Source organism: Microcebus murinus, chromosome 1 (assembly GCF_040939455.1).
Source record: "Microcebus murinus isolate Inina chromosome 1, M.murinus_Inina_mat1.0, whole genome shotgun sequence".
NCBI classification, from domain to species: domain Eukaryota; kingdom Metazoa; phylum Chordata; class Mammalia; order Primates; family Cheirogaleidae; genus Microcebus; species Microcebus murinus.
Window position 1 is genome coordinate 141,215,137 of NC_134104.1, and position 24,571 is coordinate 141,239,707.

A 24,571-nucleotide genomic window follows, 5' to 3' on the forward strand; every position below is an offset into this window, starting at 1 on the left:
ACTCAACAATTTCAATTTTAGAAATATATCCTAAGAAAATAATTGAACTAATGAGCAAAGTTCCATGTTCATTACCTCATAGGAACATATGAATTTCTATATTTAAAAACTGTACTATAAATAGTACATTTGACATATTCATACAGGAAAATACTCTGTGGCCACAATGACATTTATTTTTCATGGAAAGATGTCCAAAATATATTATTGGTGAAAAAGCAGGTTATTAAACAGTATTCATGACTAATCCCATTAAAATTATACACGGAGTTCATATTTTTCTATATCTTCTGAATTTTTCTAATGAGCATGTGTTACATTTACAATCATAAAAATCAAGAAAGCTATTCCCACCTTGGAGAGAAAGATGCCTTTGTTTACAATTATGAGTGGTTGCGTCTCTGTCTCTCTGCCTTATCTTCTTCTTTAACTACTAGGCGGAATTGAAGTCCTGGAACCCCTCTGAACTTCCCACTACACCAATCCACAAGGAAGACAATGCAGGTATCTCTCTATTCCCTTCTTGCATGAATCTCCCTGGTGAGGAAAATAATGTCAGGCACCAGAACAAACTAGTATGAGATATTTTGGTTAGAAATGCCTTTAAGTACCCCTCAAATATTGTTGCGAATCTTGCTTCTGTTAGGCAGGCTCTTTGAGTCTGGCCCTTTTCCCGGGTGCTACAAGGAAAGCTAAGCTCCAGCCACCACACCAGGCCTACCACAGTGTGGCCCCAATTTTCCCTCCCCCAACATCACTCCCTACCAAGGTAGCCCAGCCCACCCTCTCACACTGGGAGGGTTCTGGTTTAAGTTTCCTCAAGGAGTTTTTAGAAACAATGTTGGCCTCTCTGTTGAGGGAAGGAGTAGAGAATGCTGATATCAGGGGATTGTTAACTCTTGTTTCTTCACAGGGGTAGCTCAGTGGACTATCATTCTTGGTAATAGTACAGTTGACCCTTGAGCAACTCAGGTTTGAACTGCACGGGTCCACTTATATCTGGATTTTTTCTTCTGCTTCTGCCACCCTGAAACAGCAAGACCAAGCCCTCCTTGTCATCCTCCTCCTCAGCCTGTTCAACATGAAGACGAGGAAGAATACCTTTATGATGATCCACCTCCACTTAATGAATAGTAAATATATTTTCTTTTCCTTTTGATTTTCTTAATAACATTTTTCTCTAGCTTGCTTTATCTTAAAAATACAGTATACAATATATAATATACAAAATATGCATTAATTGACTGTTTACATTATCAGTAAGGTGATCAATGGTGGGATATTAGTAGTTTAGGTTTTGGGGAATCAAAAGTTAAATGTGGATTATTGAATGCGCCGGGTAGGTACTGCTGACCAAGTGTTGCTCAAGGGGCAACTGAAATTCTATCACTTTTTGTGTGTTTCTAGACATGGGCTCCCTCTTGTGGTTCATAGGATATATAAGATATAGAAAATATATATATCTGCATTATTGCAGTTGCAAAGATTACTCGGGCACTGGTAGATGATTATAGCTGAATGGATTGATAATTTTTAAATAAATATTGTAAAGACCTTTATTTAGTAAAGAGTTATACCTGTTTCTAATAAATGGTGCTGGGGCCTGGTGAAGTGACTCATGCCTGTAATTCCAGCACTTTGGGAGGCCAAGGTGGGAGGATCACTTGAGGCTGGGAGTTTGAGACCCACTTGGGCAACATAGCAAGACCCCATCTCTACAAAAAAATTTTAAAGACTGGGCAGGCCTGGTGGTGTGTGCCTGTAGTACCAGCTACACAGGAGGCTGAGGCAGGAGGATGGCTTGAGCCCAGGGGTTGGAGGCTGCAGTGAGCTATCATCATGCCACTGCACTCCAGCCCTGGCAACAGAGAGAGTTACTATCTCGTAAAAAAAATAAAAATAAAAACAAATAAATAAATGGTGCTGGGAAACTTGGATTGCTGTATACACAAGAACGAAACTGGATTCCTGTCTCTTACCATATACAAAAATCATCAACTCGAGAAGGATTAAAGACTTAAATGAAAGATCCAAACCTATGCAAACACTAGAACAGCTAGTGAAAACTCTTCTGGATATGGGTTTAGGCAAAAAAAAAAAAAAATTATGACTAAGACCTCAAAAACAGGCAACAAAAACAAAAAATAGACAAATGGGATTTAATTAAACTACAAAGCTTCTGCACAGCAAAATAAATAGTCAACATAGTGAACAGACAACCTGCAGGATGGGAGAAAATATTTGCAAACTACGCATCTGATGTTGAAATTAGATAGGATCTCATTATGTTGTCACGCTGACCTTGAACTCCTGGCCTGGCCTCAAGTGATTCTCCTGCCTTGGCCTCCCAACAAATAAACCTCTTTTCTTTATAAATTACCCAGCCTCAGGTATTTCCTTTATAGCAATGCAAATGAAGTAAAACAGCATCTGGCAGGGAGCTAATATCCAGAACATACAGGGAATTCAAACAATTCAACAAAAAAGACACAAATAATCCCATTAAAAACTGGGCAAAGGACATGAATAGACATTTTTAAAAAGAAGACATGCAAATTGCCAACAGGTATATGAAAAAGTTCTCAACATCACTAATCATCAGAGAAATGGAAATTAAAACCACAGTGAAATATTATCCTACCCTAGTCAGATGGCTATTAAAAAGTCAAAAAATAACAAATGTTGGTGAGGATATGAAAAAAAGGAACTCTTATACATTGTTGGTGGGAATGTCAGTTAGTACAATCTCTATAGAAAGTAGTATGGAGATTTCTCGAAGAACTAAAAATAGAACTAATATTCAATCCAGCAATCCCACTACTAGATATTTACCCAAAAAAAAAGAAATCAATGTATCAAAAAGATACCTGCACTTGTATGTTTATCACAGCCCAATTCACAATAGCAAAGATGTGGAGTCACTCTAAGTATCCATCAGTGGATGACTGGATAAAGAAAATGCATTATATATAATATATAAACCCTGGAATAAGGGGCTGGGCGTGGTGGCTCACGCCTGTAATCCTAGCACTTTGGGAGGCCGAGGCGGCGGATTGCTCAAGGTCAGGAGTTTGAAACCAGCCTGAGCGAGACCCCGTCTCTACCAAAAATAGAAATAAATTAATTGACCAACTAAAAATATATATACAAAAAATTAGCCGGGCATGGTGGCGCATGCCTGTAGTCCCAGCTACTAGGGAGGCTGAGGCAGTAGGATCGCTGAGCCCCGGAGATTGAGGTTGCTGTGAGCCAGGCTGACGCCACGGCACTCACTCTAGCCTGGGCAGCAAAGTGAGACTCTGTCTCAGAAAAAACAAAAAACAAAAAACACAAAAAACCCCTGGAATACTATTGGGCTATAAAAAAGAATGAAGTCATGCCTTTTGCAGCAATGTAAATGGAAATCAAGGCCATTATCTTAAGTGAAACAAGAAAGTCACAGACAAATACCGCATGTTCTCACTCGTAAGCTAAATAATGTGCACACATGGATATAGAGTGAGGAATGATAGACAACGGAGACTCGGAAGGGTGAGACGGTGGGGGGAGGGTAGATGATGAGAAATTACTTAATGGGTACAATGTATGTTGTTTGGGTAATAGATACCCGAAAAGTCCTGACTTGACCTCTACACAAGCTATGCATGTAAGACACTTGCACTTGTACATCATAAGTTTATACAAAATAAGGTATACATGTTTAAACACCCAGTGTATAAGAAATTATACCGCTTGAATAAAGAAAAATCCAGCCTATTCAGCATTCTAAAAATAATGACTGACATTTATTGAGTGCTTAATGTTCCAGGTACTGCTTTAAACATTTGATGTAAAAAATTATGTAACTTTTTATTATGGAAAATTTCAAACTTAAGAATTAAAGAAAAGAGTGCCCAAGAGCCTCTCTGAATGCATCACCCACTTGCAGCTATTATCAACGTTGTAACATTCTGCCACACCTACTTATCATCATCATTCTCCCTCCCAGTTTTTTCTGGAGTATTTAAGGCAAATATCAGATGTCCTATAATTCACCTATAAATACCTTAATTATATTCTAAACTTTACAAATATATTAGCTATTTTAGTCCTCACAAAAAATAGTTATTATTCCCATTTTATAGATGTATAAACTGAGGCAGACAGTATTAAGTGACCCATGGGGCTCAGGATTCAAACCCTGGAGTCCGACTGTAGAGCCTGTATGGTAGCCAACCTCCAAAATAGCCCCGCACCCCTGCGTGTTGGTATTCATATCTCATGTAGGGTCCTCTCACGCTATACCAGGGTTGGACCGTGAGACCCATAGCGTATGGCAGAAGTGTTGGTGTGCCGTTTCTGAGATTAGACTGTGGCTTTTTTTTTTTTTTTTTTTTTTTGAGACAGTCTCACTTTTTGTTGCCCTGGCTAGAGTGAGTGCCGTGGCGTCAGTCTAGCTCACAGCAACCTCAAACTCCTGGGCTCAAGCGATCCTCCTGCCTCAGCCTCCCAAGTAGCTGGGACTACAGGCATGCACCACCATGCCTGGCTAATTTTTTCTATATATATTTTTAGTTGGTCAATTAATTTCTTTCTATTTTTAGTAGAGACAGGGTCTCGCTCAGGCTGGTTTCGAACTCCTGACCTCGAGCAATCCACCCGCCTCGGCCTCCCCAGAGTGCTGGGATTACAGGCTTGAGCCACCGCGCCCGGCCATAGACTGTGGCTTTTGCCTTGGGTGCACCCCCCTCTTTCTTGGATCACTCGCTCTGGGGGAAGCCAGCTGCCATGTCCAGCAGCCCCATGGAGAGATCTGCGTGGAAGGAATGGGGGCCTCCAGCCAATAACCAGGGAGGAACTGAGGGCTGCCAACAACCATATAAGAGGGAAGGGCACTGTTATAACTTTGACACAAACTGTACAAAAGCAAATTATGTAACCAAAACGTGTGTACTCCTGTAATATTCTGAAATTAAAAATAAAAAGAGTATCTATCAGTAGGAAAAAACAGAGAGAGAGAGCGAGTGAGCTTGGAAGCAGATTCTCCAGCACTACTTGAGCTTCGAAATGCCTGCAGCCCGAGCGAACAGCTGGACTTCAGTCTTATGAAGCACCCTGAGCCAGAACCATCCAGCTAAGCCACTCCAAGATTTCTGCCCTGCAGAAATTGTGAGATAATAAATATTTGTTGTTTGAGCTGCTATATTTTGGGGTTATATTTGTTATGTAATGATAGATAACTGAGTCTGTAGTCTCAATAACTGTCCTATTCTGTCCCTAAGCACAAGTCTATAACAGCTTTTGCCTTACCACTACTATTTAGGTGAGTTAAAAATTATACATGTGTTTCATTATTATTCTAATCTATGAGCAGTGAATGGCAACTCTTTAATAAAGGGCCTAATTAATTAAACCAAATATCCCATTGTACATCATTTCCATATCAGCACAAACTAATCTACCTCATACTTTAAAAAAATGGCTGCAGGGCCGGGCTCGGTGGCTCACGCCTGTAATCCTAGCACTCTGGGAGGCCGAGGTGGGCGGATTGCTCGAGGTCAGGAGTTCAAAACCAGCCTGAGCAAGAGCAAGACCCCGTCTCTACTATAAATAGAAAAAATTAATTGGCCAACTAATATATATATATAGAAAAAAAATTAGCCGGGCATGGTGGCGCATGCCTGTAGTCCCAGCTACTTGGGAGGCTGAGGCAGGAGGATTGCTTGAGCCCAGGAGATTGAGGTTGCTGTGAGCCAGGCTGACGCCACGGCACTCACTCTAGCCTGGGCAACAAAGTGAGACTCTGTCTCAAAAAAAAAAAAAAAAAAAAAAAAAATGGCTGCAGAGTATTCCATATAAGCAATTAAACCAATACCCTACTGTTTGGAAATTTGATTGCTTTCAGATTGTTGTTTATGTTTTTTTCTATTACAAATGATGCTTCACTAAAAATCTTTACACATTCTATCTTGGTGAACTTTTGCAAGTATAGCCTTATGAAATATTTCTAGTAGTGAATTTGATAGACCCAGGGTATATGCATTTTACATTGATAATGACTGCCAAATTACTTAGCAAAGTCCCACCAGTGTACAATACCACCAATCCTATATGTGTCCCTGTCTCCCCACACTTTCATTAGCACCATATAGCATTAAACTTTAAAATTTTGCCAACCCCAAAGGAGAAAAATCTTCCATTGTTTGGATTTGCATTCCTTTAACTATGGCTGACATTAAACCTATTTTTAGGAGTTTATTGCTTGTAACTATTTCTCTTTCTCTGAACTGTCTGTCCTTATCCTAGCCCAATTTTATTGATTTATAAGAGCTCTTTATAAAGTATGGAAATTAGCCTGCCAAATGTGTTACAGACATTTTTCTCAGTCATTTAACTTTGACTTTGTTTGTGATTTATGGTCCTTGGTCTTTGTGTGTTGCTTAGTAAGGTTTCCCCATTTTACATAATAAATATATGTTCCCATACTATTTTCTAGTTACATTAAAATCTTTCCTCCTCTGGACCTTATTTTGGCTTAAGGAGTGAAGTAGGATTCAGCATTTTTGTCTCCCCAAAAGTTACCTAGTGATTTTGAAGCCATATTAATAATAATTTCTTATTCTCCCACAAATTTGAGATGCCACCTTTATCGCAAACTAACTTTCCATATATATTTGGATCTACTTGGGATCATTTATTCTGTTCCAAAGATCTATCTATTTCTTTGCAAGTACTAAAGTGCTTTACTTATCATAACTTCAATTTGTGGTAGGACCAGGCTCTCTCCACACTTTTTTGTTCCAAATTTCACCATTTACCATGAGTTATAAAATTATTTTTCAAGGTAAAAAATTCTTGTTTATATTATAATTAGAATTTAATTGAATTTATAGGGTGATTTAGGAAGAATTGATATATTTAACATATAATTTAGTCTCTTGATCCAAGAAATGTTATGTCTTTCAATTTACTTGTCTTCTTTTATGTCCCCAAATAGAATTTTAAAGTTTTCTTCATTTAAGACCCATACAGTTGTTGTGAATACTTACATATTTAATCAGCTCATGGTTTTTAAAATAAGATAGTTTCTTCCAGTAAATTTTTCCAATAGTTATTGTTTAGGGCTATTTTATTGATTTTTATTAATATAAATGAACTTTACAACTTGCCATTTTACCAAATTCTATTATTGCTTCTAATTTTTTTTTTTTTAAGTAATTCTCTAGGGTTGCTTTTATTTTCCAGATATGTATTGTGAACATTGTTGGCGTCCCAGTCACATCCCTTTTTACCAGACCTGTGTGCCCACCCCTAGCTGTTGTGAGTATTGCAGGCCAACTACTCACAACTGCTCCCTTCTCTGGAGAGAACTGCTGTTGGTTGAATGAAAACTGACTTGCCTGGGAGATAAAATCCCCTTCTTCCCCCAGTCAGTGCACAATGGCTTATTGACTTGGGTGTAAAAAAACCCTAAAACTGACCCCCTTGCTTTAAAGTGCTACCAGCTCTATGGTGCAGTTCATGCTCAACAGCTGCCCAGGGAATCAGGCTAAGGCTAGACTTCAGCTGAGACCACATCTGTGTTTAGCTTCTCTGCTTGCCTTATCCTACTACTCTCATTCTCCTCTTCTAAGAGCATTTCTTCAATAAGTCACATGCTCCTGATCCCTGTTTCAAGCTTTGCTTCTAGGACACCCAACCTAAGACAATATATAATCAATCCTCTGGACAAAACTGACATTAATTTATCAAATAGTTTTGAGTATTTGTAATGTGCTAGGCACTTTCTAGACACTGAGCAGCTGGCTAGGCCAAGGCCCCTGTCTTGGGGGAACTTATGTTTTAGTGGGTAACACGGACAATGAACAAGTAAACAAACAAATAAATGTATAATTTCAGGTAATGATCAGAAGAGAATATGAAGAGAAATAAAGGATGATATGGTGCGGTGTGTGATGGCATGGGGGGGCACTGTTTCTGATAGAGCAACAAAAGAAGGGGTATCAGTTCTTTTACTTTGGGTACAAATAAGAAAAAACCCAACTGAGTGTGGCTTAAGCAAAATAGGAAATTTATTATATCACATAACAAAAAGTCCAGAGGTAGGAGGACTCATATTAACATAAGGATATCACCAAGGAACCAGGTTCTTTCTGCTTTGCCATCTTTGGTGTATCGGTTTTGACCTCCAGACAAAAGAAAAATAAACATTTTGGGTCAGAGTGTTTAACTGAAAAGAATAACATGAAGGCAAATTTAATGTAAAGTCTTGAGGATTTACATGTTTATAGGTACATAAGAGGGAGCACAGACTTCTGAAGCTTGTGTCTCCAACAAAGACAATGGTGGGACCTATAAAGGCAGAAATCACAAAATTTTTCACTGTGAAAAATGATTGCTTGGTTTAGAAACACCATGGATTGTCCGCTCAAAGTTGGTTGCTGATAGTGGAGTTTGGCACAGCTGATCGCTATGTCCCAAGTCAGTTTATTGAGTCTAGATAGCACAGCCGCAAATTTACTACCAGGCAGCTGTTCTACGGACTCTGACCAGCTTTCTGAAAAGGAGTTGTTCTGGTGCCTTCTGGAGCTCTGACTCATTGCTGCATTATAAACTCAGGGTCATGCAGTAAGCAAATCTGAATGAGCATATTCAAAGCCCAACAAAACTTCTTTTATCACTCTCTTTATGGGTAAAAGATGGCTGTAGCAGTTCTAGATGCCAGATCCAGATACACAATATTAAAAGGCTGTCTTGTATTATGCTGTAGCATAGTAATTTACTAAATCTTCAATAATCCCTTTCATCAGTTAAGAATGTATTCAAAATGCAATACTCATTTTCCCCCTAGTGGTGAAGTATTAAAATACTGGTCAGTCACAGCTTGCCAGGAGTAAAAGAAAAAAAAAAAATTGGTCAGAATGAGAATTATGATGACTCACAGTTTTAAAAAGGGTAGGTTGATTGACATGGGAACAGAAGATTCTAAATAAGTTGCCCAAAGAAATACCCAATTCAGTTTGCTTTGGATTATCTTCTTGTCTAACCAAATGTTTAGCTGTTGGTTACATAGCAAATAAGCCCTGAATTCGAGGGCTGTTTTGTAATTACTGAATATGAAGAGCTATATTTCCCTGCACTGCCTCCCCTACTGCATCCATGTCAAGTTCTAACTACTTGTATGATACTGGAGGAGGAAGGTGGACTTTTGATAAGCAAACATCTAGGAAAAAAGTAGAAAATAAAGGCCAGAAATCATAGCCTTTACTTCTAGGGAAAATATCAGAGCTTATGTAAACTCAGTAGGGGTGCACTCTCAGTCTATAGCCTGGGAAATTTGCTCTGAGGCTATCATGATACAAGAATTAGGAATATCTTTGGCTGTAATTTCAACATACCATGTATTTTCTTTATAATTTGGAAAAAAGTTAGGAAGAGGATAGAGGCTCAGGAGGGGATTGTTAGTCTAGAATAAGGGTTGAAGGAGGGAGGGAGGTCTAGGGGCCACCCAGACAGACCGAGCCAGTTTCACAATTTCACCTGGGGCCAGGGTGAAATGGTTCACTTCAAAGCTCCTATAACTGGTTGAACCACATCTTCTCTGCTGTAACTCAGTAATGTTTTTGGCTATAATCTTCATTCATTATTGCAACTTGACTTGCCATTACCTAACTCAGTTCTTCTTCAATGAATCTGACAGTATATTTCTTTGAAACAACATGAATGAGGGCTTAAATCAGTTGCACGTCAAGTATGAATTCCCAGTTCAATACACGTGTTTGAGTTTCTTTTTTACATAGGCAACATTACGTATCCCTTTGAAGAGATTTAGGAGTTTTATAGTCCAGTTTAAATACTGGTTAACTGGTTATGGAGCTTATATTAGCAGAGCACATACAACTGCTGGCATTATATCTATTCATTCAAGAAAAGTTTTCTGAGTGTCCACTGTGTGCCATAACTAAACACCTCTTTAAGGTATTTAGCAATTATTCTTTATTGCTACTGGAGTTGATGGTTGATCTAGTAGAATTTATTTTAGGAAAATATGGATATAAAGCAGGTTTCTGGCCTACAACGTAACTGGTCATTCCCATCAACATTCAAATATTTTAATTTGAAACCACACACATAGGCTCACATTTACATAGACAAACTCTTTCTTGACACGCCAATGCCCATCCTCCTTCCCTTACCAGAGAGTTGCTGTTCTTGCCATCTTCACTTTCCATCCTCATGTACTCTCTTGGGCACATTTAGATCAGGCTTTCGTGCCACCAAAATTGCTCTTGAAGTTTACCCCTGATGATACCAAATTTATTGATCAATTTTCATTCTTACTGACAGCATTTGACATGATTGATTATCCTCTTCCTTTTTAAAATATTTTCTCCACTTGGCCTCCAGGACACCACTCTCCTGACGGTTCTCCTCCTGTGGTTCTGGCTGCTCTTTCTGTCTCTTTTGCTAATTCACCTTCATTTTCCTGACATTGGAGGAACCCTGGACTCAGATATTCCTCTCTATCTACCTCATGATCTCCTCCAGTCCTACGGCTTTTTACTTTATCTTTAATTCAAATTTTTATTAAAGTAATATGTACACACTTAAAAAGTCAAACAGTACTAAAAATGTTATGATAAAGTACAGCATTTCCCTTTCCTATCCCTCCTTATTTTCTTCATTCTTCCTCCCTAGAGGCAACTTTTAGCTGTCTCTTTTGACATTTATACCTCTACTTATTGGTAAATAATATGCATCTACTGCTGTTAGCTGTTACCTATCAACTTGATATTATAGTGGATTAGAATTTATCTCTTATAATGCCATTCTCTCTTCTACTATCCTTAATCTTCTCAATATAGTTATATTACAATAGTTGGTCAAATCAATATTCAGTGTTTATATTCTTATATGTATGCAAATATAATTCCTGGCAGAGTGTTACAATATTTCATTATTGTGTTTTCAATATATCTTCCAGTTTGCTATCTGCTAGAAACCCATTCACTGATCTTAAATTTGGTTTATAGTATCTTTCTGTTTTCAAATCCTACCTAGTTCTTTTTAAACTATGCAATATCACTTTTTACAGTTTCCTGTTGAAATTTTCAAGCTTAGTTTTTGCGTCCTTTAACACAGTAAATACGGTTGTTTTACTATTTGTGTTTGATAATTCCAATATCTGGAGCCCTTTAGGGTTGGGTCTGATGTCACTTATTTCTGTTGGTTCTTGTTCATGATATCTAGCATCATGGGTCTAGTTAGATTCTCTGGGCGCTTAATCCGTCTTTCTACATTTATTCATTTCCTGTTTGGGTGAAGCATATCCTCTAGTAGTTTCATCACATTAAAAGTATGTTAGTTACAATGGCAAAAACATGATGAGGACAACAATTGACACGGCTATCTCTCCTGTCATATTGCACCAATCAGGACTGCTCTGCAGTTGTCATTTGGACAGCATGATTTCACCACCGGCTTGAAAAGACCCTTCCTTTTCTTTGTGTTGAATCTCCTATTTTCTGTATTCCATGACTTCCTCATTCTCAGATTACTCTGTCAGTTTAGTAGAGACTATGTGATTGGGAGATGTAGTAGATAGATAGAAGATTGGTCCGTCAAAGATGAACACATTCTAATCTCTAAAACTTGTGAATATGTTTCCTTAAATGGGAAAGAGACTTTGAAGATACGATCAAGTTAAGGATATTGAAATTGGAACATTATCCTGTATTATCTAGGTGGGCCCCATGTAGTTATGATGGTCCTTATAACTGGATGGTAGGAAGTCTGTGTGCATGTGTTACATAGGTATGAGAGAGAGAGAGAGATAGAAATAGACTGGGAGATAGAGAGAGATATGGTAACTTTAAATATGGAAATATGGACAAAGGGGCAACAAGCCAAGGAATTCAGGCTGCCTCTAGCAACCCTGATTTTCCTCTAGAGCCTCTTGAAGGAACATAGCCCTGTTAACACCTTGATTTAGGAATTCTGACATCCAGAATTGTAAGATAATAAATTTGTGTTGTTTTAAGCTACTAAGTTAGTAGCAATTTGTTACAACAGCAAAAAAAAAAAAAATTTTTTTTTTGAGACAGAGTCTTGCTCTGTTGCCCAGGCTAAAGTGCTGTGGCATCATCATAGCTCACTATAACCTCAAACTCCTGGGCTTAAGTGATCCTCCTGCTTCAGCCTCCCAAGTAACTGGGACTACAGGCATGTGCCACCACACCTGGTTAATTGCTTCTATTTTTTTGTAGAGTCAGGGATCTCGCTCTTGCTCAGACTAGTCTTGAACTCCTGACTTCAAGCAATCCTCATGCCTCGGCCTCAAAGTGTTAGGATTACAGATATGAGTCACCATGCTTGGCCCAAAGTTCTTCTTTTAAAAGAAAAATGTAGTATTAAAGTTATGGTATAAAAAGTGGTCAGTATTGGTAAGAAGCTGACCTATGGGGAGCTGAAATGAGATTTGGTGAGAAAAAAATTTTAAATAATTCTCTGAGCTCTGTCCATATTTACTAGTACAAAGGTTGTTTTCTTCCTAGGGATGAACTATTTTCACTTTCAGACATTGAGGAGATACAAAGAGGGGCTTTCAATAATGAAAGTGATAAAATAATAATTTTAGCAGCATTAGCAGCTAACATTGAGCACTGTGTGTCAGGCAACCTGACAAGTATTTAACATATTTTATTCAATTCCCATTGGGGTAGGTAGTATTATTTATCATTTTTTGATGTGAAGACTGAGGCTTAGCGATGTTGAGTAATTGGCTCAGAGTCACACAGCTGATAAATATTGTAGTTAGAATGCAAACTCTGGCAGTCAGGATTCCAGATACTCTTATCCACTGGAATAAACTGCCTCAAATAAGTAAAGAAAACAGGTTTTAAAGTAACACATTTGGTAAAGTCCCATTTTTATATATTCATAAGTTGCTCAGCAAGGTAAAATTTTACATTTTTATTTGCAATAATAAACTACCATTTATAATTGTCAGATGCATCCCTGTTAGTGGAGATCTCCCAGTGGCCCTTAATTCTGGAAGCCACACTGAGGGATTTGTTTTAATTAGGTAGATATAAGGAAAAGAGGGGGAGGGTGTAGTGGGACATTTGGGAGTTGACAATGCAGCTCTTTCATACAAAGAGTTTGAAGATTGCTGGGAGAAAGTTGGAAAATTTTCCTATGGACTAAGGAGCCTTCTGGGAAGGCAATTATTAATACCCCAACTACTTCCTTTAGGAGAGTCGATACTATTATATTATCTCTGATGGACTGAAGTGGCGCTGGCCTGAGATGGCAGCAAAAGAGCTTACCTAGGAGAAATTTACCATGAAGGAGAGGGGAGCCTGGACTGCTTGCTTGGGCTTAACATTGCTGGCTGCAAGGACAGGTTTATAGCTCAGCCCCTACACCTTTTACCTCGTATCACAGGTGTGTGTCTCAGGAAAAAGACCCTTTTGTGTTTGTAACTTTGGAAACACAGGTTGTCAGAGCACTTAAGTTTTAATAGCTCCATCTTGTGAAAGGTCTTGATATAGCAACACACAATAGTGTGTTCCAACAGTGACACCTTGTGGAGCAGAGGAGGCAGAGACTGGGGTTTGTGTGGACTATAGCAGTTTCTCATCTTTCTTTTTTAAAGCCAGTTAAAAGCAGCATTAATCCTTTGGACTCTGTTCCTGACCCTACCATGAAAGGACACAAACATAGTACACATGATTTACTGTGTATACTTATTTAATTTGAATGTTAAAAACAGATATGTGTGTGTGTATATATATATATTATACATGCACACACACGCACACACCCCAAAAGACAAATGACAAAAGGGTAACGTAGAATACATGACAAATGGATGATTAATAAAACAAAGAGCATTTATAAGTCAATAAATAATAATGTTAATAAGTCAACGAGTAATCCAGCAGAAAAAATTTCCAAAGGATAAAAACAAGCAGTTAATAGAAAAAGAAATATAGATAACGCTTATAAGAGTTTTGATTTCATTCATAATTCATTCATCTATTAAACATAAAGATTAAAAGCTCGATGAGATGGTACTTTTCACCTAACAGGTTAATAAATATTAAAAAGTAGGATCAAATTTAGTGTCTCCCTCTGTGAAATCTGATGATATGAAGATGCAAGAACCATGCAGAAACCATTCTGGTAGGCTGGCAGTACTATCCCCAGAAGCAGCAGTTGCAGAGGTTCAGGTGAAAGCCCCTAAGGTTCAGCACCCTTTGCCATGGGGTGTTTGTGCTCAATGGGACAGCAGTGGTGTTTTCCCTAGAGAAGCTCTGCAATAGGATATATTCTGCTGTGTAGCCCTAAAGCATAATTCTCTGGCCTTCCCAGAGATTCTGGGAACTCCCTGATATTCTTTAATAAATTCTTTTCCTGTTCAGACTATCCACAGTTCATTTCTATCGTGTGCAAGTTAAGAACTCCAACAGGCAGAGATACATTTCCTCATCCACATCTAGGGAAAGAGAGATCACTTTCAAAAATTTTCTCAAAAGATAAAAGAAACTTTCTTCTCTGGTATCTCTGACAAACCTCTTTTTATATCTCAATGACCAGAACTGGGTCATATTTTTTTCCCCCCTGAACTACTGGAGCTTGAGGATAAGATTACACTAATGATCTAAGGCCTGAGTCATATCCTTATCCCTTAAGGCTTAAGATAAAAAACAGAGAGAAAGAGATGAGGACCCCCAGGTGAGGATCAGGATCAGAAGGGTGACTGGGTGAAGGTATGTGGGAGTAGAAGGACCACAACACCTACCAGACAGAAGATGTTGTATTAAACCCCTTAGTTGTACTCCCAGACGTGCTCCTCCCATGAGTATTCGTTTTGGTGCTCTGATGAGAGCATCATCAGAGATGTTTGCATAAACCACTCATCATGTTGCCGCTGGTTACCACTTGGAACCCCTGGACAGAGTCCTCAGGACAGGATATAACTTCCTGTCTGTCGGGTCAGCAGAGGGTTGAATATGGGGTCAGTCACATTCTTTGCTGTCTTGTTCCTTCATACTCCCATTAATGAGGATTAAGCCAACAAAGAAAATGACAATGACTTTCTCCTCAGTTTAATGGAAATGTCTTCAAGAATTTTAATGGAAATTCCATTTTTTTTTCCAATTTGAAAGCAGTCACTGTTTATTAACTGGCCAGATTACAAAAATAATCATGGTAGACACCATAGTTCATTCTTCTAATAAGCCTGTTGATCTGGTCCTCCCTGTTGCCAGCATCTCCACCTTCTACAAAATGCGTTGTCTTTTTCTTCATTCCACCCCGTGGAGATGATAACTTGAAGGGCCACAAGAAATTATTTGCTTCTTTGAAGCATTTCCCAACAGTATAGATTTCATGAATCAGATCCTCCATGCAGATGATGCCATATTTATCAAGAGATCGAGCAATCAAATTGTTATCTGTCAACACAATTCATTTCTTATTGATTTTGCCACAACCCCACTTGTAGATTAGTTCATTTACTGACTTTAGGTTTGGGTACCCCCATGCAATATATGGTTCTACAATCCTCAGCATATTAACTGAAGCCTTGTTGAGGTTAACAAAGGTTCCATTGAAGATCTGGCGAAGGTGAAGAAGCTGCAACCCCCTTCGGACCTTTGGGCTCACACCATTGATACCTCGGATCCTGATGACAAATGCCAATTTGGGTTCTGCAGGTACATAAAAGTTGCCTGGTTTTCTTGCCATCCTAGCCATTCGAATCTCAGTTCTGTAAATCTGCCTGTATTCCTTGTGATAATGCTTAGCTTTTTCATAGATAAGCTTCCTCCTTGCCTTTCGAAGCATCTTTTGAGCAAACTTCTTTCTCAGGTGTTTGATCTTCAGCTCTGGGAAATTTCTTCGCTTTTTCTTAAGGGTTTCTGACACAGCAGGAACCTTCTTTTTCTTCTCTTCTGCATCCTCCATGGTTCCAGTCAGAAAAAGAGGAACTGGAAATTCCATTTTAATGGAAACCCTCATTGGTGTAGTCCACTTTCTCATTTTTCTCCCCTGCTCCTAGGCCCCAATATCTCCGAACAATGCTTCCTTCTTCTCATCTCTCAAAGCAAGCCTTCAGATATTCTTTGGAACAACCTACCCCTTCTAAAATGCATGAGACAGCACTCCCAGCACTATAGTCCTCAAAGTTTCAAGCCTATTCTGAGCAGTATGCTTCTCAAGTGAATCTTACCCTTGGTACTACTGATATTTTGGGCTGGGTAATTTTTTGTTTTTGTTGGTACTGTCCTGTACATTGTAGGATGTTTAATAGCAACCCTAGCCTATATCCACTGGATGTCAGTGGCATCCTCCTCCTCCTCCTCCAAGTTGTGACACCCAAAACTGTCTCTAGATAGTGCTACTTGTGCCCCACAGGGCAAAATTATCTGTTTGAGAACCACTAGGCTAGACTAATATCCAGGGGCAGGGTGTGCTTGGGTAAGGGCAGGGGAGTTCTCTCATACTCCAAGTTAGGATGGGGAGCTTTGCCTATCCAGGTTGCAGAAAAAAGTACAGGGTAGGTGAAGGAACTCACTTCTGCTGTGAGGTGTAGATGAGCCTCTTTGTTCTTCTAATTGAGCTGCAGGTGATGATTGAATTGCCATCTTGCAAAAACAAATATTATTTTTCATAGAGAGTACAGCCTTACGACAAGATAGAAGATACATACTTTCTCATCTGTCTTATCATACACAAGGGCACATCTCTCATAAGGTTAATATTATACATTATTATTCAGAGCAGTCTATCTTGTTTCCAAATGTATCTTCTTTGGATCATCCCTGAACAATATTCTTTTTAATTCCCTTAGCTACTTGTAGAGTTGGCCAAAGATTAGCAATTATTACTTGGAAAGTTAATCCTGTAGTTTCTTTTTTATGATGGTAGTTGCTGTGTCATTTGGCACATAGATATTTGGGTTATTTGATACACAGATATTTCAAAGTTTTAACTTTACTGTGGCTTTTAGATACATTTTTTTTCCTGGATAATTTTAGCCTTTAGTATTATGAAAAGTCCTTGATCACATAGTCTTTCTGGCTTCAGTTATCTGGTATCAAAGTAACAACCCCTGCATCTTATTGTTTTCATTTGCCTGTTGTCTTATTCCAGGCTGCTAAACAAATTACGATAGACTGGGGTGGCTTGAACAACAAACATTTATTTTTCATGGTTGGGTTTTGGTGAGGGCCATCTTCCTGCTTTGCAGATGGGCACATTCTTGCTGTATCCTCACATGGCAGAGTTAGAGAGAGGAAGCAAGATCTCTTGTGTCTCTTGTTTGTTTTTTAAGAGACAGGATCTGGCTTCATTGCCCAGCTGTGAGGGCAGTGGCATTATCATAGCTTGCTGCAACCTCAAACTCCTGGGCTCAAGTGATCCTCCTGCCTCAGCCTCCTGAGTAGCTGGGACTGCAGGCATGCACCACCACACTGGCTAATTTTTCTGTCATGCTGCTCAGACTAGTCTTGAACTCCTGACCTCAAGCTATCTCTCACCTCAGCCTCCCAAGATGGTAGTCCCAGCTACTCAGGAGGATAAGGCAGGAGAATCGCTTGAGCCCAGGAGTTTTAGGTTGCAGTGGGCTATGATAGCACTGTGGCACTCTAGCCAGGGCAACAGAGTGAGACTCTGTCTCAAGGAAAAAAAAAAAAGTGAAATATGCAAATAAATGAGAAAAATAGTTCTCCATTACATATTGCAAAAAACCCAGTACCCCCTGCCCTACAACGTTGCCATTTTTCATTCTATACACAGCATACGCAGGCTGTTTCCCCAAGTGATGTGGGAACCATCTTCATGTTTTCGATTTTACCAAGTCTATTTGGGTGTTCGTACTCCATGCCTCCTTCCCTCCAGGTTTTACCCTGCACTCCATACTCTAGGTTTATCCTGACAATGTGGTGTAAAGAAGTGTGGACACATTTACCTTTTACCCTTTTCTTTCTCTCACTTAGACTCTTCTTCTCAGCACCAAAAGGGCTTTCTCTTTCTTGAACTGTAGGAACTTCCCTCACATCAAATCCTTATCCTATTTACTCTCTCATTCATTGTAAAAATTATTAGTCATTTGAACTTTTTTTTGTAAGCTTTTTTTCTCCTCAGCAAAGGCTCCTCCAAAATCCCAGGTGCTTACTTTCAGGCTATTGTCTCAACATGGACTTGAAACATTATTTTAAAATTCAAAGCTGTTTTCAGCAGGGTTGTCCTTCCGAAGAGGCAATTATTTCCATTGATTCCATCAGTGGGAGTAATAATGGGCCCACCAAAACTAGGGATTATCAGGAAGGAAAATCTATTGATTTAATATCCCCCCAAATATTACACACATTATTTTGAGAATATACTCTAAGAATATATTTTATGGAGTTTCATTACATAGGTGGAAAACTAATAATATTATCATAAGCAAGTTTGGAAGCAGTGAAACTCACCCTAGGAAGGCATTATTAATAGTTCCTAATATATGGTTCTCCCTTGTACCATTGCAGTTTGGTGGAGCCATGGGAGAGGGTCTAGCTAGTGAAATGTGAATGGAAGTGAGAGGGCTGAGGCAGTGAAAAATCGCTGCATGATACTATAGATTCTTTGTTCCCCTGTGAAAGTAGAGTATCATGTTGAGATGGCTGAACTACAAGAGCAAAGTAGTCTGGATTGCTGAGACACTGGTTAGAGGATGGCTCTAAGCCTGTCCCATAGTAGATTGTGTATAAGCAAGGAACAAATATTTATTAAGATACTGAGATTTTGAAATTGTTTATTGTCAGAGCATAAGCTAGCCTATCCTGACTAACATACTATTTTTCTTTGGCCACTGGTCTATTGCCTACTTAATTGGTGTGCTTGTTGTTGGGGAAGGTGTGTTATTTTTGAGAGTAGAAATGGAATTTTTTTTTTTTTTTTTACAAGTAGTGAAACTCATTTGAAATATTTACTGAGTGCTTGCTATGTGCCAAGTGCTGGAGATATAATGGTATACAAAACACAATTTTTGCCCTTGTGGAGCTTACAGTCTAGTGGGGAAGTCAGACAAAATTAAGTCAAATGAGTTTGAGAAACTGAACAAGACCAATGTGACTCAGCAGTAATAAATGAGGAACAAGGGGCACAATAAGAAGTTGAAGAGATAGGCAGAGATAGATCATGCTACGGTAAGGAGTTTGGATTTTATTCTAAGTTCCATCAGATAAGATCAACCTTAATCTTCCTTTGATCGATGCCACAAAATTAACCACATCTATGTTCATTTCTTTTTTTCTTTCATCTGCCTCAACAAATGACATGTCCCTCATCTTTCTGATCACTAACCACTCCCCTTGTACCCTTCCTCCTCTGGTTACCCTTTGCTTTCCTCTTTTCATGTACTTGGCTCCTTGGGTTATCCTCATCTATTCTGAATTTTCATTCTCTTTCCAATGGATCAGTCTTGTCAACCAACCAAAAAGATTCTCTAGTATCTTCTATTAATACCTTAAAAAAACACCTAATCTGATACTGTATCTCCTGATAGCTTCTAACCTATTTCTATTTCATTGTATTCCTTTATAGTTCCAAGGGCTTAAAAATAATTTGTATGCTGACTCCCAAAAAAGACCTCTTCATTGGGGTAATCTCATATATCCAATTATTAATTTAATGAATCTGCTTGTATACTTGGAATGCAAACACTGCCCATTCCCCACCATCATCAGTGAGTTATGCATCAGTCTTTCTTCTATCACTAAAGGATTCAACCAACCACTCAGATGTTCAGGCCCCCAACCAGAATTCATCCTTGATTACTCTGCTTTTTTTTTTTACCTTCTGTACCAGCACCTGCAGTTCGAGAAGATGCTTGACATTAGAAGAGGGGAAGAGTGCACAGGGGTAGAGAGGCAAGGGAGAGCCTCCAGACCAGGACAGCTTGCAAAGGTCCCCATGTTCAGTGAATAGAAAAAAAGAAAAAAAAAGTGACAAGAACTTAAAAAGTAAGAAGACAATGGAAGGAAATATAAGTTGAAAGAGTAAGCAGGCATGCGTAAATTCTTCAATTTTTAACTCAAAAATTTATCAATTTGGCTCACTCTTGCTAATGTTAGCTTTCATAATCTCTTGCCTGGATTTCTGAAATGGTCTCATGATTTGTTTTCTTGCTTCCATTCTTGCCTTCCTCTAACACTTTCTCTACACACTAGCCAAGATGGCTATTTTATTTATTTAAACCTAGACTAGTTTAATTAAAATAAACAAAAACTTTTTATAAATTGTGGTAAAATAAACTTTTATCATAACAAAAGTAGTACATGTGCCATAACAATTACAGAAAAAGATAGGTAAAAATAAAGAAAATATTATAAAAATATAAAATTCCATTTCCAAGGATTACAACTGCTAATACCTTACGGTAAAAACCCTCTAAATCGTTTTTTTTTGTGTGTGTGCATAAATACACATACATGCATTTTTTTAACCAAAATGAGATATTGTAATATACATACTGTTCTGTGACTTGTTCTTTTCAGTTAATGATCTCCACCTTTCCATGGCAATACAGTTTTTATCTAATATTCAGTCCATCTGTATTCAAATTTCTTCAATGGTCCTGAAAATGCATTTTATAGGTCGTCTGCTTAAACCAAGATCCAATCCACACTGTTATATCCTTTAATTTCCTTTCATAAAGCAGTTGATTTTTTTTTCATGACAATAAATTGTTGGATAAGCCAGTTTATACAGCAGAATGTTTCGCCTAGATTTTTTTGCTTACTTCCCATGGTATCACTTTTTCATCTATCTGCTGAATTTTTTATAAATTGTTTGTTAGATGCAAAGGCTTGATAGATTCAAGTTAAATATTTTCTCCTGGAATATACTACAGATAATACTGTATACTTCATACTCTAAAGAAACAAAATATCCGATTGACCCATAGGATAGCCTTTTAAAAATGTAGATTGCTTATGTTATTTTTAGAAATGTAAATTGTAATGTAAATTATTTAAGTGTCATTTATAGCTTCCTTTGAATTTATAATACTAAACAAATTCTTTAACTTGGACTACAAGGTTCTGAATGATTTGATGCCTGCTTACTCTTTCAACTTATATTTCCTTCCATTGTCTTCTTACTTTTTAAGTTCTTGTCACTTTTTTTTTCCTTTGTATTCACTGAACATGGGTAAGTGCTTGCCTCTTAGGGCCTTTGCAAGCTGTCTTGGTCTGGAGGCTCTCCCTTGCCTGTCTACCCCTGTGCACTCCTCCCCTCTTCTAATGTCAAGCATCTTCTCAAACTGCAGGTGCTATTTTAAGTTCACTTTCTCAGAGAAAGCACCCTGTTTTTCCCCTTACGATACTTTTTTTGTTTGCCTTGGGTCTGTGTCCTTACCTGACTGTGAGAGGCACAATGGCAGGGTCTTTGCCTACTAGGTTTACTGTGAACTCAGTACCTGTACACAGGAGCCCATCAATAATAGCTGAATTAACTATCATAGGTCACAATAACCCTGGGGCTGTAAGGTTTTGGGGACTTAGGCGCAAACTCTCACAGGTGGCAGTAACAGGAATACTTCAGCAGGGAGTTATTTGAGTGGAGGTGAACAGTTATTCTTACATGAAAGTACTCGGTCCACCCACCGCGGCATTAAGTACGAAGGGAAGAATCCCAGATGCAGAAAAAGCCAGGATCTTACAACACAGCACAGTGTGAGCTAGGCCCAGGTAAACGGCGTCGCCACGACACCTTCACGTGACCGCGGACGGCGGCGAAACGGGCCCGCGCAGAGTGCGCCTGCGCCGGAGCTCCCGGAAGTGGCCGGACCCGGAGCGCAGGCCGAGCTCACGTCCGTCAGCCCGTCAGTCCGCCAGTCCGCCAGGCCGGTACCTCGAGCGCCTTGGACCTCTTTGCTGTCCCGCCGTCTATTCGACCCGAACGGCGGCCGAGGCGCTCATCATGGCGACGTTCATTTCGGTGCAGCTGAAAAAGACCTCGGAGGTGGACCTGGCCAAGCCTCTGGTGAAGTTCATCCAGCAGACGTACCCGAGCGGCGGGGAAGAGCAGGCCCAGTACTGCCGCGCGGCCGAGGAGCTGAGCAAGCTGCGCCGCGCCGCGGTCGGCCGTCCGCTGGACAAGCACGAGGGCGCGCTTGAGACGCTCCTGAGGTGGGCGAGGGCCCGGGAGCGGGGAGGTTGTGTGGAGCCAGCCGCCCCTGGCCGTCCCCCTTCTTGCCTCCCTCCCTCCCTCCCTCCATCCGGTAACCTAGGCCGAGCCGCCCCACCCAGCCCCGGTTTGGCCCTGGCGTAGGTGTGGTCTGCATTCTTTCTTGGTGAGCAGGAAGGGCCTCGCAGGCCCGCAGTGACCCTTGCGCGCTCGTCCTACCTGTCCGCCCCAGCCCTTGGTTGGCCGAGGCTCCGTCGATCTGATACCTAGAAGGAACGGTCTGCCACGTACTGATCTCTCTTGCCACGATTACTCAGAACTAGTTTTCACTTTTTTAGTCTCTAACTGAAGCCTTCTTCTCTCACTGTCTTGTGACTCTTTCTTGGGCCAGATTTAGATTTCATAACAGTAGTTGCTTCAGGGAAGTGGGAAAATTGGGACACTGGACCATGTATCGGCTTATTACTTGTTACATTGTCCACTTGAAATGGACCATCTTCCTAAGTTCAAAGTAATCAAGTGACGGTGGGAGAATTCGGAAAATTAGGAGCTACAATTACTTGAAATAAAACTTTAGTGACAAAATAGAACGTTCAAGGGAGGTTGCTTAAAATCAGTATGTTCACAAACAGATATGCACATAATGGAGTAAATTTCTTATTTACTCCATTACTCCATTTACTCCAGCAAATGTTTATTGAGCTCATGCTGTATTTAATGAGGGTACCTTTTGGACCCTCTAAAGACTATTGGGCTGGGAGGATCATTAGTGTGATACTTAGCTTAAGTATTTTTTTTTTTTTGGTTAACCTAGGAATATTTAGCCATTGTTTAGAATTAACATATTTAAAAAAAAATTCAGGGCAATTTTTTTTTTGAGCCAGAGTCTCACTCTGTTGCCCAGGCTAGAGTTACATGGTGTCATCATAGCTCACTGGTAACCTCAAACTCCTGGGCTCAAGCAATCCTCCTTCCTCAGCCTCCCAAGTAGCTGGGACTGCAGACGTGCGCCACCACGCCCAGCTAATTTTTCTATTTTTAGTAGAGACAGAGGTCTTGCTCTTGCCCAGGCTGGTTTTGAACTCTTGACCTCAAGCAGTCCTACCTCCTTGGCCTTTCAGAGTGCTAGGATTACAGGCGGGAGCCATGGCACTCGGCCTCAAAGCAGTTTTTATGTAGACATGAGCAGTTTCCAGTGGGAATTTTCCACTAGCAGTATTAAAAAAACATAGTTGTGGGCCGGGCATGGTGGCTCATGCCTGTAATCCTGGCACTCTGCAAGGCCGAGGCGAGAGGATCATTTGAGCTCAGGAGTTCCAGACCAGCCTGAGCAAGAGTGAGACCTTGTTGCTACTAAACAAAATAGAAAGAAATTAGCTGGACAACTAAAAGTATATATATAAAAAATAAACTGGGCATGGTGGCGCATGCCTGTAGTCTCAGCAACTCGAGAGGCTGAGGCAGTAGGATTGCCTGAGCCCAGTAGTTTGAGGTTGCTGTGAGCTTGGCTGACACCACGGCACTCTAGCCCGGGCAACAGAGTGAGACTGTCTCAAAAAAACAAAAACAAAAACAAAAAAACCCCAGAGAAAACATAGTTGTGATACAGTGAACGCTGTGATGAAAATCTTTTTGAATAGATTAGGTTTATTTCCAACTCTTAAGGAGCTTGGGGATCTTCAGAGGCAGTCAGTACATAGGTATAAAACTAACACACAAGGGAAGATAGTGGATAATGATTCGAATAGGATCAGGAAGTAGGTAGTGGAGCTGTTGCAAAGATGGCCTCTTTGAAACTAACAATGTTTCCTTAGTCACCTCCATATAATCCTCTCCTAGCACATTCATTCAACAAATATTAAGTTTTTCACTTTTTGCTTTTCTACTAGGGCTAGGTTAAGCTAGGAGCTATTACTAAATTTTATAATGAAGATGTATACAAAAATTCCTTATGCTGTATAATCAGTTGTGAATCAAACAGTTGTGCAATGTTAATTCAAATCAAGCAGAATATCTTATTTTTAGTAATTATGTTTGAATAATTGTGTAAACTGAACATTAACTTATATTTTTTTAACTTAATGAACTTTTTTTTTTTTTTTGTTTTTTGTTTTTTGTTTTTGAGACAGAGTCTCGCTTTGTTGTCCAGGCTAGAGTGAGTGCCGTGGCGTCAGCCTAGCTCACAGCAACCTCAAACTCCTGGGCTCGAGCGATCCTTCTGCCTCAGCCTCCCGAGTAGCTGGGACTACAGGCATGAGCCACCATGCCCGGCTAATTATTTATATATATATATATCAGTTGGCCAATTAATTTCTTTCTATTTATAGTAGAGACGGGGTCTCGCTCTTGCTCAGGCTGGTTTTGAACTCCTGACCTTGAGCAATCCGCCCGCCTCGGCCTCCCAAGAGCT

At 39.6% G+C, this 24,571-nt stretch overlaps 1 protein-coding gene and 1 pseudogene across 3 annotated transcripts in view; one reads left to right on the forward strand and one right to left on the reverse strand.

Annotated features, from left to right (window-relative positions):
• Window positions 1-229: 229 nt before the first annotated feature.
• Window positions 230-17,427, reverse strand: LOC105873894 (large ribosomal subunit protein uL30 pseudogene; annotated as a pseudogene).
• Window positions 17,428-19,143: 1,716 nt separating this feature from the next.
• Window positions 19,144-24,571, forward strand: part of PDCD6IP (programmed cell death 6 interacting protein) — an 80,974-nt gene continuing 75,546 nt past the window's right edge. For 2 of the 3 annotated variants that reach the window (XM_012769208.3, XM_012769209.3), the window contains exon 1: window positions 21,808-22,163. In XM_012769208.3, coding sequence (XP_012624662.1) covers window positions 21,955-22,163 — 209 coding nt within the window. In that variant the 5' untranslated portion in view covers window positions 21,808-21,954. Of the gene's footprint in view, window positions 19,179-21,807; window positions 22,164-24,571 lie in introns of those variants that run through there. The other variant, XM_076006166.1, reaches the window with a different exon arrangement.